Raw genomic sequence first — 14,880 nt, 5'->3', positions numbered from 1 at the left:
ATTGAACTTCTTTCCATGAAAGCAAAAAACAATTCCAAGTTCAATTAATCTTCTTAGCCATTTTCTATTGATTTTGTATGTAAGGAATGTTAGCAAGATTCTACAAGCAGTCATAATGTCCTGAGGGCTACTTTGTAAGACACAAGGTGTTATTCAGATGTGAATGCTTTCATTTTTTTCATCTCAATTTAACAGACATCAGCGTTCTTGGATTATGTTGAGCGGCAGTGTCTTTGTATCATATGGATAAGGGATCGCCGATTTTTTTGAAGCAGAAAGCTCAATTTTTGTTACTGGTTAGCGCAAAAGGGCTGGAGAGGGGTTGAGCATCCCCAGGTTGTACTACTAGTTTAATCTAATTTTCTAAAACAAAAACTTATCATGCTAGTTCTATGTTGTTAATAAATAATTATTATTTTATTTTCACGGCCAAATTAAAGCACTTTTTTGGGACTTTTAACATACCTGTCAACCTCTGCGGCTCCATGCCCGTACAAACTGTCGTATTTTCCCGTACAAAATAATCGTACACCATTTTTTTTTCCAGAATGATGCATGATGGGAAATCCCCGGGCGGCAGATGCATGCAATTAACAAATTTGCGTTTTTCCGTACAGATTTCCTTGTACGTCGTACTCGTCTTAAAATGCATAAAAAACGTACTTTGTACGGCAAAACGGTACAAGTTGACAGGTATGTTTTAAAGCCAATTTTGAGGGTATTGCCATTGTGTGAAATAACACCCGGCCCGTGCATGTTTTACGTCGGGCATACAACTTACAAAACGTCTCTGCCCAGGTCGCGACAACTTTTTCAAGATTTTTTTTTAAAAACAAATAAAACATTTTATTCCGATTTCGAAATCTTCGTTCGTTTGGAAATTTCGGAATTTCGGTTTGTTTGGAAATTTGCATACTCGGCAGCCACAGAAGCCTGCATCAAATAATTTTGTGCTTCCGGACTTTCCCGATCGTTATAAAGTCGCGCTTGCATATCATTTTCCAAAGTAGATGCACAGAGAACACAAGAAAAATGGATAGGTGGTCAGGAATTGTTAGAATGTGTCAATTTAATAGCGCTCTTACTCGTGGTACTGCGGTAACTTTTTCCATTGTGTGGCGTCATTACATCCATTTTTAGTTTTGCTAATGGGCTCTATGCACGACTTACTTCCGCGTTCGAGTAAGGATGGTTAGTCATTTCCGGTCTTTCGTAGACAGCACGAACAAAGCGCGAAATAACGTCATGCCGAAGATCACGGTAAATGATGTTTGGAGAATTATCCGAGCGTCCAGCGCAGCACCACAGACCAAACATGAAAAAGCAAGAGTAACTGCGTCACATTTTAGGGAGGTTAGTCATATTTCTCCAAGCAAAGCAGAAAACCTGTCAGAAAGACTAATCCGACGAATACGACAAACTAAACACATGAAGAGGGGTCTGCATATAGAATCTAGTGCCTTAAAAGATTATGCCGTTTTAAAAAAATGTGAATTTACACGTGTGGGCTCGTGGTGAATCCAGATGCACCGTGGTTGGGTGCATCACTTGATGGGCTGGTATATGACCTTATGGAGCGACCATCATTTGGGCTCGTTGAAATTAAATGCCCAAATATACAAAGTTACATCGATTGCAAGTACCTCAAAATTGATCATGGTGTGCATAAGCTGAAAGAAAGCCATTGCCATTATTGGCAAGTCCAGGGGTAGTTGCTAATTACAGGACTTGAACGGTGTGACTTTGTTATCTTCGCCAATTGAAGACATACTTGTGCAGCGCATTCACAGAGACAATGCTGTGTTGCATTGTATAAAACAAAAAGTTTATTTGCTTTTCTAGTACACATATATGTCAAAATACCATTCAATGTGCAAATAAATTGCCAAGAAACAAATTTCAATGCAACACTTTTATTAAGTCAACGATCTGCAAGTAGAGCCATGGGTGCAATTTAAAGAAAGACAAAACCATAACACAAAATTCAACACTAAAGCATAGTGCAGGTAAGTCATCAGGAGTCAAATATCTATACACATCTGTGGGCATTGGCTATCAGGTCCGAGCTTTGTCGGCTACCTCAAGAGCTACTTTTAACAATTAGGTCGTCTATTCGATTATTGAATACCCACCGTTTTCGTAATTCGGAGTTTTGGGGAAACGTATGGAAGCTTACGACCGAATTACAACTAGCTGATGCTGTACATTGAGGTACACAGCAGTGGTTGCTGGCCAAACTGTCTCTCTGCTTTTGAAAACAAACATTTGTGCGTTTACGAGCCATTCTGACCGTCGGTGGGCATAAGAAGAGTTGAAATTAATTGCACATAATGTCCAAAAACAAATCCGTATTCTGCTTTGGCGGATTTGTTGCTGGCATAACATTGAGACAAGCGCTGACTGGAAACTTCCAATCATCCTGAGATTTTCCCGGAAATACGTCATCGTCTCTCGTGCATAGACCCCATTGTTGATCACCATGTTGTATTAATTGGAGTCGTGTTGTTGTTAGCTTGCTGTTGAGGAATTAATATGCTTAAAGGCTGAACCACAATGTCCTGCTTATCTTCTCACATATTAGGAAACTGCCCACTCTGACATATCCTTACCAGGAACCAAGCCAAAACATCAGCCCCAGAAGAAATTTTCAAAAGAAGCTAACAAAAATGATGACGCTACGAAACGTAAACCTACATCATGGAAAGAGGAGTTCACGTGGCTTGTAGCAGATGACGCAAACATTGCATGAATGAAGATGAGTATATACAAGTACATAATAATGGCAAATGGAAAACAACAATGTCATTTCCATGCAATGAATGTTATAAGTAGATTTATAATAAACTTAATTTAAAAGTGTTGTTCTGATATATATTCTGATTATCAACCCTTAATAATTTGCAACAATGTTTTTATTGCTATTAGTCGTCTTATTGTGTTTCAAGTTGTGAAAAATGGGGGCAGGCAACTTTTGTATAATGACAATAAAACCATTCATGCAACAGCATTTAAGTGTGGTGTGTTATTATTTGTGGCTGGGCAGGCAACTTTTCAAAGTTGTCTGGTGTCCGGTAACTTTTTTTCACGAGTTTCAAACACTAGTATTGCCTAATTTTTCATTTATTTAGTTTAGAATCCTCTTCCATGGTCTTTTACCTTACCGTAGTGGAGGCGTTTGGTGACCCTATTATCCTAGGAGCTATGTTGTCTTGGGGCTTTAGGCCCCTACGGGTCACCCATGACGATCAAGTTCTAGGTGAAGGGCCAGACAAAATGCAGTTCAAACACCCCTTATGAAGAAAAAAAACGTTGGACCACAATTTCCCTGGCTCGGACACGGATTACCGGCAACCCCCCTGGAGCCAGGCCTAGAGTTGGGGTCCACTGGCGAGCAACTGGTGGCCATGCCTTTGCTCACGGCCCGAAGGAACCACGTGGGTCCCTCTTCCAACGGGCTCACCACCTGTGAAAGGGGCCAAAGAGGTTGGGTGCGTAGAGAGCTGGGTAGCACCCAACGGAGGGGTCCTTGGTGCACTGATCCCTGGCTACAGAAACTGGCTTTTGGGACATGGAATGTTACCTCTTTGGCGGGGAAGGAGCCAAAGTTGGTGTGGGAGATTAAGAAGTTGACGAGATATAGCCAGACTCAACTCCACACACAGCTTGGGCTCTGGTACCAGTCCTCTCGGGAGGGGTTGGTCTCTCTTCCACTCTGGAGTTGCCCATGGTGAGAGGCGCAGCGCCTGTATGTAGGGGTTCACCCTGGTAGACGAGAGGGTAGAATCCCTCCGCGTTCGGGTGGGGGGACGGGTCCAGACCGTTTGTGCTTATGCACCAAATAGCAGTTCAGAGTACCCACCCTTCTTTGAGTCCTTGGAGGGTGTGCTTGAGAGCGCGCACCCTCGGGACTCTCACTGCTGGGGGACTTTAACGCTGACGTGGGCAATGACAGTGAGACCTGGAGGGGCATGATTGTGAAGAACGGCCCCGCTGACCTAAACCCGGTTGGTGTATCATCATGGCTTGTCCATAACGGACACCTTGTTTATCATGTTTAGACATAAGGGTGTTCATATGTGCACCGGCACCAGGACACCCTAGGCCGCAATTAGGTGATCGACTTTGTAGTCTTAAAATCAGACCTGCGGCCACATGTATTGGGTAAAGAGAGGGGCAGAGCTGTCAACTGATTACTGCCTGGAGATGAGTTGGCTCTGATGGTGGAGGAAGAAGCCGGTCCGACTGGCCCAAGCGTGTTGTGAGGCTCTGTTGGGAACGGCTAGTAGAATCCCTGATCAGGAAAAGTTTCAATTCACATCTCTGGCAGAACTTTACCCATGTCTCAAAGAAGGCAAGGGATATTAAGTCCGAGTGTTCCGTGCCTCCATCGTCGAGGCGGATGATCGAAGCTGTGGCTGTCAACACTGTGTATAGTGTAGTTGGGGCACTGCTGACGTCGACCCGGGACATTGTGAATCAGTGGGCAGAATACTTCGAAGACCTCCTCAATCCCATCAAAAGGTCCTCCTCTAAGAAAGCAAAGCCAAGGGACTATGGCATGGGTTCTCATATTTTTGGGGTTGAAGTCAAAAAGCTCCTCGCGGCAAGGCCCCATGGGTTAATGAGACAGCTGGATGTTCTGGGCAACATTACATGGACATCGGGGACAGTACCTCTGGACTAGCAGACTGAAGCGTTGGTTCCCCTTTTCAAGAAGAGGGACCCAAAAGTGTGTTCCAACTACAGGGGAATCATACTTCTCAGCCACCCTGGTAAGGTCTATTTAGGGGTACTGGAGAGGAGGGTCTGTTAGGAAGTCAAATCTCAGATTCAAGAGGAGCATTGAGGTTTCCGTCCGGGCAGTGGAACATTGGACCAGCTCTACACACTCTGCAGGTCCCTAAGAGTGCATGGAAGTTCGCTCATCCAGTCTACATGTTTTTTGTGGACTTGGACAAGGCATTCGACAGTGTTCCTCAGGAAGCCCTGTGGGGGGGTGTGCTTCGGGAGTAGGGGGTACCGCACAGTCTTATCTGAGCAATGCGTCCCCTGTATGCCCAGTGCCAGAGTCTGGTCTACATTGCCGGCAGTAAGCTGGATTTGTTTCCAGTGGGACTCCTACTCCACAAGGGCTGCCCTTTGGCAACAATTCTGTTTAAAACTTTTATGGAAAGAATTTCGAGCCGCAGCTTTGGTGGGGAAGAGATCCGATTTGGGGACCACAGCATCGCATCTCTGCATTTTGCAGATGATGTGGTGCTGTTGGCTTCCTCAGACTGTGATTTTCAGCTCTCACTTGAGCAATTTGCAGCAGAGTGTGAAGGGCCGGGATGACAATCAGCACCTCCAAGTCTGAGACCATGGTACTCAGCTGGAAAATGGTGACACGCTCCTTTAGGGTTGGGGATAAAATCATGCCCCAAGTGGAGGAGTTCAAGTATAGCGGGGTCTTGTTCTAAGTGAGGGTAGGTTGGAGCGTGAGATCGAATTGGTCTCAAAACTAAAGATTACTGAAGGGAATCCCCTGTACATACTTGTTATTTTACTTCAAAGTTATCAATTTAAAGTTCCAGTAATCCAATAGGAGAAAAAATGAGAAAAAGGAAAAAGCAAAGGTCTTATGGGATGATTGCCTAGTATAGCTAGATAAATAGATGGATAGATACTTTATTCATCCCGTAGAGAAATTCATACTTCCACAGTATCCTTGTGTTGAAAATAAAATAATAATAAAATAAAATAAATACAGAAATACCCAGTGTAACGTGTTGATATAGAGTATTCAAATAGTGCTACATAAAATACACACTGTAATAAAAATAGGGTAATATGCAAATGTGGGGGTGGGGTTTAATGTGGGCTTTTACTCCCCTGGGTGGAGTTAAAGAGCCTCATGGCATGAGGAAGAAATGATCTCCTCAGTCTGTCCGTGGAACAAGACTGTGACAGCATTCTGTCGCTGAAGCTGCTCTTCCGTTTGGAGAAGATGCTGTGTAGTGGATGTGATGAATTGTCCATGATTGACTGCAGCCTTTTCAGTGCCCGTCTCTCAGCTACAGTTGTCAGGCTGTCCAGCTCTGTGCCCACAACAGAGCCCGCTTTCCTCACCAGTTTATTAAGACAAGAGGCATCCTTCTTCTTAGCGCTGCCTCCCCAACTCGCTGCCGTATAGAAGAGGGCGCTTGCCACAACAGTCTCATAGAACATTTGCAGGAGCTTTTTGCAGATGTTGAAGGATGCCAGTATTTTGAGGCTTATTCTTTTTGACAGAGCCTGTGGCTGGAAAGGGGGGTGTATTTGTAGCAAGGGATTCCCCTAAGAGTGGAACTCTGGTGAAAATCATGTATTTAGCAGATCCGCAAATATATCTCTAATTTACATATACGACTTTTAATAAACCGTGTGCATTTATCATGCCATATGATTATTAGATCTTGAGTACATCGCAAATACATTTGTGGATCTGAATAATACATTTGTAAATATGTTTCAGACAATTATGTCCCAATATAGGTGTTTGATAAAATGACAGTAATATTTAGCTTACATTTTTGGTTGCAGGTTCTTTCCATTCCATTTTACCTCTGGGAAACACTACTTTTTTTTGCATGGCCCATAATAAATGTCCATACTTGATACATAATCGGTGCACTAATACACATTTTAAAGTGCCCTGTTTAGGTCTAGCATCCACCTTTGCACGACCGGAGGGGGCAATGACGCTTCATAGGACAATGCTATACAAACAGTTAATGCCATCTTCCAACAGCAAAGCCACGGGAGAACAGAGTCTGCGTAATTTTTAAGCAGACTTGTTGTGAAACATGGAAACAATTTCAAGCATTTAAAATCACTTAACTCAAAATACAAGCACATTACAGTCCTTGAAAACACAACATTAAATGCAATCATTTCAAAGGAAACCAAGTTAAAAAAAACTAGGGGTAAAGATAGACTCAGTCAACCAGTCGGTTTGCTTTGAAAAAAGATAGATAGATAGATAGATAGATAGATAGATAGATACTTTATTCATCCCCAAGATCCAGTAATATAGTAGGGAAAAAACGGGAAAAAGAAAAGGTCTAGTTGCATGAGTCTTTTGAGTCAAGAATATGGCATGATTTTAGAAAGAATTGATCATGTAACTTAAAAACTGATCAAATCAATAATTTGTTTAAGCTATTTTAGAAAACCTGTCCACGGGCTACTATAGTGATTTTAGGGTGATACTGGTGCCCAAGTGCACCACATAGGTGACTTCTGCTGAAGATCTGATTAGATAATCAAATATAAAATAATAATAAAAATAAACACGCAACATACTTTTTTTCAAGCATGTTCTGGCCGCTGAGCTCAACATCATGGATCTTGGTGTTGTTGTGACCGCAGATGTTGCCGTAGCTGTCGTAGCCCGATATAAGTCGCGAAGCAGCTCCTGTGGCAATGGTGAAGCCACATATACAGACCTGTGAGTAACATAAAAAAAATTTTTTTTAACACGTTTTCATCTGTGCTTGCATGACAAATTGTAAGATTGGGAATGAGGCATGAAGTTATTAATAGACTAGTCCTAAAATACACATTTGCTATATTCCGTTATTGGAGCTGTTCTCAAATTTTCTGATGCAGAATTAGGGTTGGGCGATCTATCTTATCTTTTTTTGTTTTTTAATTTAGGATTTGAAGTTTATTACAATTCTTTAATACACATTTTAGCAGACTTCTGACAGCTTTCCTTTAATGTTTAATTGAAAGACAAAAAAGGGACATTTTAGTAAATACCTCTACATTTGTGAAAGGCAGGGCTGTCACGATTACAAATTTCTAGAATTAATTGTATTGGATTTCTTAAAGACATCTGTAATTTCCTCCTCTTTAATTAAATATTTTAAGTTTGGAACAGATAGAAAAATAGTGCACAAAACAACAAATTATTTTGTAAAACTCAAGTGTTTGTTAATTAACTTGACAATAAACAGAAATGCATAGAAATGTAAGCGATATACCTGAAAATATGTGAGATACTCTTTACCTTCCACCTTATCCAAAGATCATATTATAATTGGACTAATTGTACAAAAATGTAAACAAACCCACTTTTCAAAATGTTGTCAACAAATTTGTTCTTTAGGGTTTAATTGTGGAAAATTATAAACACTCGGGACTTTAGAGCGCACCCAGTACATTTTTAAAAGGAAAAACGTTTTTTACATATATAAGGCGCACCTAACTACAAACCTCATGCGCCCACATTGAAACAAGATGTTTACAAATATAGACGGTACACAGTAAGAGTTTTAATAATATACAATACCATAACCACTTAACGTTGCCTGTCTGTACATGTCACTTAAATATGTCATGCCACATATCATTGAAGAGCTTAAACTCTTGGGATTAAAAATATACTAATTACGTCAAAATATACCCATTACGTCCCCGTCAACTTCTTTGAATGTCTATAAAAATGGCTTTGTTACATCAAGGACAATCCTTACAACCCAACCGTGTAAAATATTTATTCAAAAACACACAATAATGCTGACAGATGAATAGAAATCCGCCTTAAACATTTCTGCTTTGTTGGAGGTTGCATCTTGTAATCCGTTTGTGTCGCCGACATATCTCTGAATATAAAAAAACAGAATCGTAAATAATGGTAGTTAGCACTCCCCATTTGATTGACACCCTTTCTATGATGAGGGTCTGTTCATGTTAGTTTTATTCATGTACAAAGCGATAAGTTACATTAAACTTGAGTCTGCCAAATCTTACCTTTACTGCTTGGGTGGCCTGGGCGGCTGTTTGCATGAATTAGTTGCATCAATGCATAAGCTTCAGGGTTGAAAGCTTGTGACAAAAATTGCCGCTTATAGTCCGGAATTTACATGTATGTTTTGCCGGGTGGGTCGTACATCTTCTAAAACTTGTACAGCATGTCTCAGAACGCTGGTTTGTCAACCGTATTGGACAGCAGCATTTCAGTAACAATGTAGTGTAATACTATCTGTTAACGTGTGCCATTTTACACGGTCTTGTTTGCATTTCGTAAACTTCATGTATATTCAATTGACAAGCTGCAACCCCTAGATTGTTTGCCAATCTTTCTTTGCCGACTACCTCAAAGAAATTGTACCCGGTTGGACACGTTTGCTCCTTTCACAGGAACCTTCTTGAAACAAAGTAAGCGGACCACTTTTTCGGTATTATGGGGCTTACCGCTGTCACTCGGTGTAAACCCAAAATGTGTCTAAAATACTGAAGTGGTGAGTGGTTTTGAAACTAAAAATTGACCTGCCATGATGACCACACACACACACACACAGAGTTCTGGTGTTGTCTACTTCCGTGCGAGTCGCTGCACGTTGATGTCTATTAATTTCAGTCAAAGGTGGTCACAAAGGGGGTGGAGAGAAAAAAAACAAAGTACCGTAAATTCCGAACTATAAGCCGCTACTTTTTTCCCAAACTTTCAACCCTGCGGCTTATTCAGTGATGCGGCCAATTTATGTAATTTTTCTAACGCCCGCCAGCGGCGCTCGAGTACAAAAGGTAAGATTTAGACTGCAACTTCTTAGTTTGTGCACAAATTAAATTAGCGTAGACATATCCTCATCATGCAAATTGCAAAGAGAAAGGCACATGACGAAACTTTCAAGCTGAACGCAATCGAGCAGTCCGATATAGAAGGAAACAGAGCTAACGCACGTAAACTTTACTTTACTTACTGTTTTTGGATAAGGGAGCGTGGGACGACGTCTATATGACAAAGTCTCTTTCCCATACTGAAGGAAGACTACTTTGATGACGTCAGTTATAAGGCGGAAGATGAGGACGGTTCACCGTGCTTACTGCACGCACGGTATGTTTTTTTAACAGAGCTGTGTAGTGAGTTGCGAGCGTGTTGCTAGTAACGTTTTGCTACCCTTCACAGGCACGGTTTGGGATGAAAGTTATAATATTATTATTAAAGCTTTGAAAACTCTCTCGGTGTACCGTTTTTCTTTGTAAATATGCGTAACCATGTATAATATGTATTTGCAACTGTATATTTATTTTAGAAAATTATTCTGATATGTTTTGGACGAGCAAATGAGAAAGAAGGGGCTGGGCAAATGCGGGCTGACGGGAAGTGGAGTAAAGGTGAGACGTGTTTGTGGACGCGGCCGACAATAGTGGATATACATTTTTCCCACCCTTACCTTTGGAAATATACACTTTTTTCCTTGGATTACTTTCAACGGGCACCCGGACTCTGCAGGTCTGCATTAAATCTTAAGTACCGGTATCATTTTCCGTTCATTTTTACGGCTGTGTTTTTTCGACAATTGTTTATTTGATGTTACTAGTGTCAATAAAATTGTTCAAACCAAAACCCGGAAAAAAAAAACAATTTCGTGTTTGTATTGCGTTCTCTCAATGTGGGCGCATGCGGCTAATATTTAGGTGCGGCTTGTGTATGTACAAAATCGGTTTTCCTCCCGAAATGTGGTGGGTGCGGCTTATAATCAGGTGCGCTCTATAGTCCGGAATTTACGGTAATCGCAATTGTGAAAAGTATTTGTGATTAGCTAAATATGTTTTATTAGCGACAGAAGAAGTGACAGGGTTCAATTAAACCTTCGTAGCATGCATTTCCTTTTGTGACACAATGAATGTCCATGTACATTATTTGGACGTAAACTTGAGTGATAGCTCAGCCATTTAGCATAGATTTTGACCCCCAACCACTCAAAATGTTCAGTTACATCAGATATATCCATACACATATAGTATTTGATTTATTTACTTTACATGCCCTTCAGGTACAAGTTCAAAAAGTGACAACAAAAAAAAAACTGACTGAACTGTATATACATACACGTACAATTTCTTGGTGAATATTTCATATGGCCTAATTAGAGCTTTTCAATACATGACAAAGTTTTTGGAGAAAGCAGTTTCCTCAAAAACCTCACCCGTTATTTTTGTCTGTAAACCGCCATCATTTGGGCTGTGTCGCCACCAACTGGTGTGAACACGTAACAAGAAAATTGTATTTCACATATAATTGAGACAAGGCACTGAATAGAAAAATACCAAAATCCCGGGAAAGCAAGATTATGAATTATATACTTCAAAATAATGTACATAGCATCTTTCGTGTATGTGGTTGGCTCCAAAAAATGTAGTGACATATAAATGACAGCCCCATCCCATTTTGAACATCAACAGAACATGTTTTCACAACCTGGAAGGAATTTAAGTTACCAAGTGTATATTTTTAAATGCTCTCTTCGATTGAAAATACAGAAAAACATAAAAAGGATCACAATATGTACCTGCAAGCTACAAGGGTTAGATTGTGCTTTTTTAAAAAAGAAAATTGCATTAACATTTTTATTGAAGCTTCAGGCAAAGTAAAAATTATGTTCCTGCTCGGACCCTTTTTTTGGAAAAAGATGGTCTACTAGTGCTCCCAAGAAGAAATTCTGGCCCCTGTGCTGTGAAATTCTCTGCCCTCTGAGATTTGTTCTGCAACGTGAGGAGAACTGATTAAATCTAAGCTTAAAACACACTAATACTCCACTGCTTATGAATGACCTTTATTTCATGAGGATTGTCTGTGTATTGTTTATCGATGCCCTTGTAACCTCCATTGCATCCTGGTCATCCTGGAAGGGGGATTAATGCCATCCTGTCTGCCATCTGTGTTGTGTGACTCTAAATTTGTTGAGTATGAAAACGGTTAAATTATTCTGTATCTTATCTTTGGTATTATATCTCATCTCATCAGCTGCACCGCTTATCCTCAGTAGGGTCGCAGGGATGCTGGAGCCCATCCCAGCAATCATCGGGCAGTGGGCAGGGGACACCCTGGACTGGTTGCCAGCCAATCGCGGGGCACACGGGGACAGACAACTCACTCGCTCAGTCACACCGAGGGACAATTTGGACCGGCCAATTCACCTGAAATGCATGTTTTTGGAATGTGGGAGGAAACCGGAGTCCCCGGAGGAAACCCACGCAAGCACGGGGAGAAGATACAAACACCGCACAGTAAGGCCGGGAGCTGGATTTGAACCCACTCAGGAGGTTCCCACGACCTCAGAACTATGCCGCACACACGCTAACCACTGCGCCGCCGTGCTGCCTCTTTGGTATAATATAAATATTTTAATTATATTCCCTGTTTTTCAGTGTTGATCGTTTTATATTAAATTGTAAAGTTTTTACTTTCATCTCTCTTTTTCTTTTTTATTGTATTTCTTTTTGTTTTTTTTCTTTGTTTTTGCCCCTTTTTAAGTCATTCGGTGCATAATTTTACCAAATCATTGGTAGTCTGCGACTGGCTGGCCACCAGTTCAGCGTGTCCTCTGCCCACGACCTGAAGATGCCTGGAATGGGCTTCAGCACCCCGTGACCCTAGCGAGGATGAGCGGTGCAGATGATGGATGGATGGAATAATTAGTAATCTAACGATTAAATAACAAAAACTAAAGAACTGTTAAGGACCAGAAAGAGACGGCTTTTTTAATGAGACAAGCCGCAATCGCGTCAAGTAAACTCTGGTCAAAGATGTCACCACGGTGTTTGGTATTTGCTCAGAATGTTTTCAAATTTTTTGTCATACTTCTTTTAACGTAACGGAAATATTTACTTTCCCTGGTAACTTGTTACTTTTACAACAGAGTAATTAAAAAACTAACGCAGTATGCTTTTAAAGAAAAAGAGAGTACCTCTAATTTATTATTTTTGTAAGTAAAGTGCCTCAAACACTGCCAAACAACCATTCGAAGGCTGACTCCACATACCATCCCAATGCAAAAAATGATGAAGATGATGAGCCATGTGATGTCTGTACAACTTCGATCTTTCAACGGGCTCCATTCACGTTTGCTCTGCCAAAACATGAACGAAAAAAAAACTTGAGCTTAAACAAGTTTTGAGAGACAAGGTAGACCGTAGAAGCTACAATGCTTAAGTGCAAGCTCACGTCGTCGTGGGCTTGTGGCTGCGCGTTTCTGGCATAACAAGCCGCCTTTGTTAAAATGTGATGTGAATTGTAAAAAGAAGTGTAGCAACTGTCATTACTATCATTTGAAACTGCCATTTTATGTTTTCATTTCTACTTTGGCTAACTTACCTCCGTGCTGCTGAAACATCCCATTGTAGACGGGAACACGACAGCTGTAGAAAGGCAGGGCGTTGGCAACCTTGTTCAGAGTTTCTTTTGCTATAAGTGTATCTTTCAGTCTTTGGGAACCATTGCTTCCAATTCCGACAATAGTTAAAAATGTAAGCACGACTTAAGTAACGTCACAAAGCAATTGACGCGGAAGACAACAGAATACTTTATGATGCCTTTACTGAATGTCGGGAATATCAGTTTCATGACAGTAAGTAATCCAGGTGCCAAGGATAAGTAATAGAGTGGTTTAACTAAAATGGGACATGATTATGTTTTATTCATGCAATCATGGCAGAATTTGGTGTGTGATTGGGAAAAACATGAAAATATTGCTTCCGGTTATTCTCTAACTTCCGACACCCAGAGAACGCAGCAAACGGCATTTTAGGTGTTGTGCCCAAATCCGACTCCTGTGCAGATTCCTCCCCCCCAAATCCGACTGCTGTGCAGATTCCTCCCCCCCTCGCGTGAACGCGCATTCTGCTATTCTGCTGCGCTTCCAACAAAAGCGATCGTATTCTATATAATACGCTTTTTAAAAAAAATAAAGTGAGCTAATTATAACAATTGGGAGATCCTAGTCTATATAACGCGTTTATTTAAACAATAAAGTGCGATCGTATTCTACAAAATGCGTTTGTTAACGCGGATGCAAAAGTCACCAACGTCAATGATTTTCGCAATCACAACTAATTGTGCACAAATAATATTTATTTGATTTACTATAATATCCGTATGTAATGTCTTTTTTATTGTGAATGAAACCCTGGTTGCATTGGATCCCGCGGTGTAAACAAGATGCCTGCCCAAATCCCCCCCCCCTGCTAACTCCTGAATAAAAACTCCAAATGACCCCAAATTCACTGTGCTGACTTAATAATGCCACAGAAGGTTACTCTAGAAGTTACAAGTCTGTGTATCTCTAACAGAGTCTGTTTTAGCAGGGGGGGAGGATTTGGGCAGGAAAAATGAAATGCCTGCCCAAATTCCCCCCCCCTGCTAACTCCTGAATATAAACTCCAAGTGACCCCAAATTCACCGTGCTGACTTATTAATGCCACAGAAGGTTACTCTAGAACAGGGGTCGGGAACCTATGGCTCGCGAGCCAGATATGGCTCTTTTGATGATAACATATGGCTCGCAAATCTGGCTCGCAGATTTGGGTTTTAAAAAATTATCGTTTGCTTAAATGCATCCATCGATTTTCTATTGATCATGTCTTGTGCAGAGTTGCACGAGCGATTGTCTATTTTAATGGGATGATAATACCCGATGTTGGCCAGGTACACGCCCTCTTTTGCGTCCATTGGCACTTGGCCGTTGGTCATTAGCTCAAAACTAACTCTTCGACGGAGAAGATGGCGAAACGAAAAAAAGATGATGAATATCGTACATTTCAGGACGAACAGCCCGAAGAATTTGCCTTTGTGAAGAGGTATGCCTAATTTGCTATGACAAAATTGCATCGATGAAACAGTCGAATGTTAAGCGGCACTTCGACACACGCCATGCCCCCTTTGCACGGTCTGCTTTTGCAGAGCAATGTGCGCTGGTTGTCAAGAGGAAAGGTGCTCAGCCGTTTTACGGCTTGCCTCAACGAAATACGGATTTTTCTTGAAACGAAAGGCAACGAGCATCCTGAGGTAGCGAAAACTGAGTGGCTCCTCAAGTTTTATTATCTCGTCGATATTACCGAACATCTAAGCCA

At 41.2% G+C, this 14,880-nt stretch overlaps 1 protein-coding gene across 3 annotated transcripts in view; it reads right to left on the bottom strand.

Moving 5' to 3' along the window:
- Nucleotides 1-13,345, bottom strand: part of slc44a1a (solute carrier family 44 member 1a) — a 42,687-nt gene extending 29,342 nt beyond the window's left edge. For 2 of the 3 annotated variants that reach the window (XM_088342876.1, XM_088342878.1), the window contains exons 1-3: nucleotides 13,127-13,343; nucleotides 12,795-12,881; nucleotides 7,324-7,466 (exon numbers count right to left, since the gene is read on the bottom strand). In XM_088342876.1, coding sequence (XP_088199002.1) covers nucleotides 7,324-7,466; nucleotides 12,795-12,881; nucleotides 13,127-13,150 — 254 coding nt within the window. In that variant the 5' untranslated portion in view covers nucleotides 13,151-13,343. Of the gene's footprint in view, nucleotides 1-7,323; nucleotides 7,467-12,794; nucleotides 12,882-13,126 lie in introns of all 3 variants that reach the window. The other variant, XM_088342877.1, reaches the window with a different exon arrangement.
- Nucleotides 13,346-14,880: the final 1,535 nt, after the last annotated feature.

The sequence above is a fragment of the Urocampus carinirostris genome, chromosome 8 (assembly GCF_059441175.1).
Source record: "Urocampus carinirostris isolate Australia breed hairy pipefish chromosome 8, RoL_Ucar_1.0, whole genome shotgun sequence".
Classification (NCBI taxonomy): Eukaryota; Metazoa; Chordata; class Actinopteri; order Syngnathiformes; family Syngnathidae; genus Urocampus; species Urocampus carinirostris.
The sequence above is the reverse complement of the archived record's forward strand: the minus strand, read 5'-3'. Positions and strand labels throughout refer to the sequence as shown.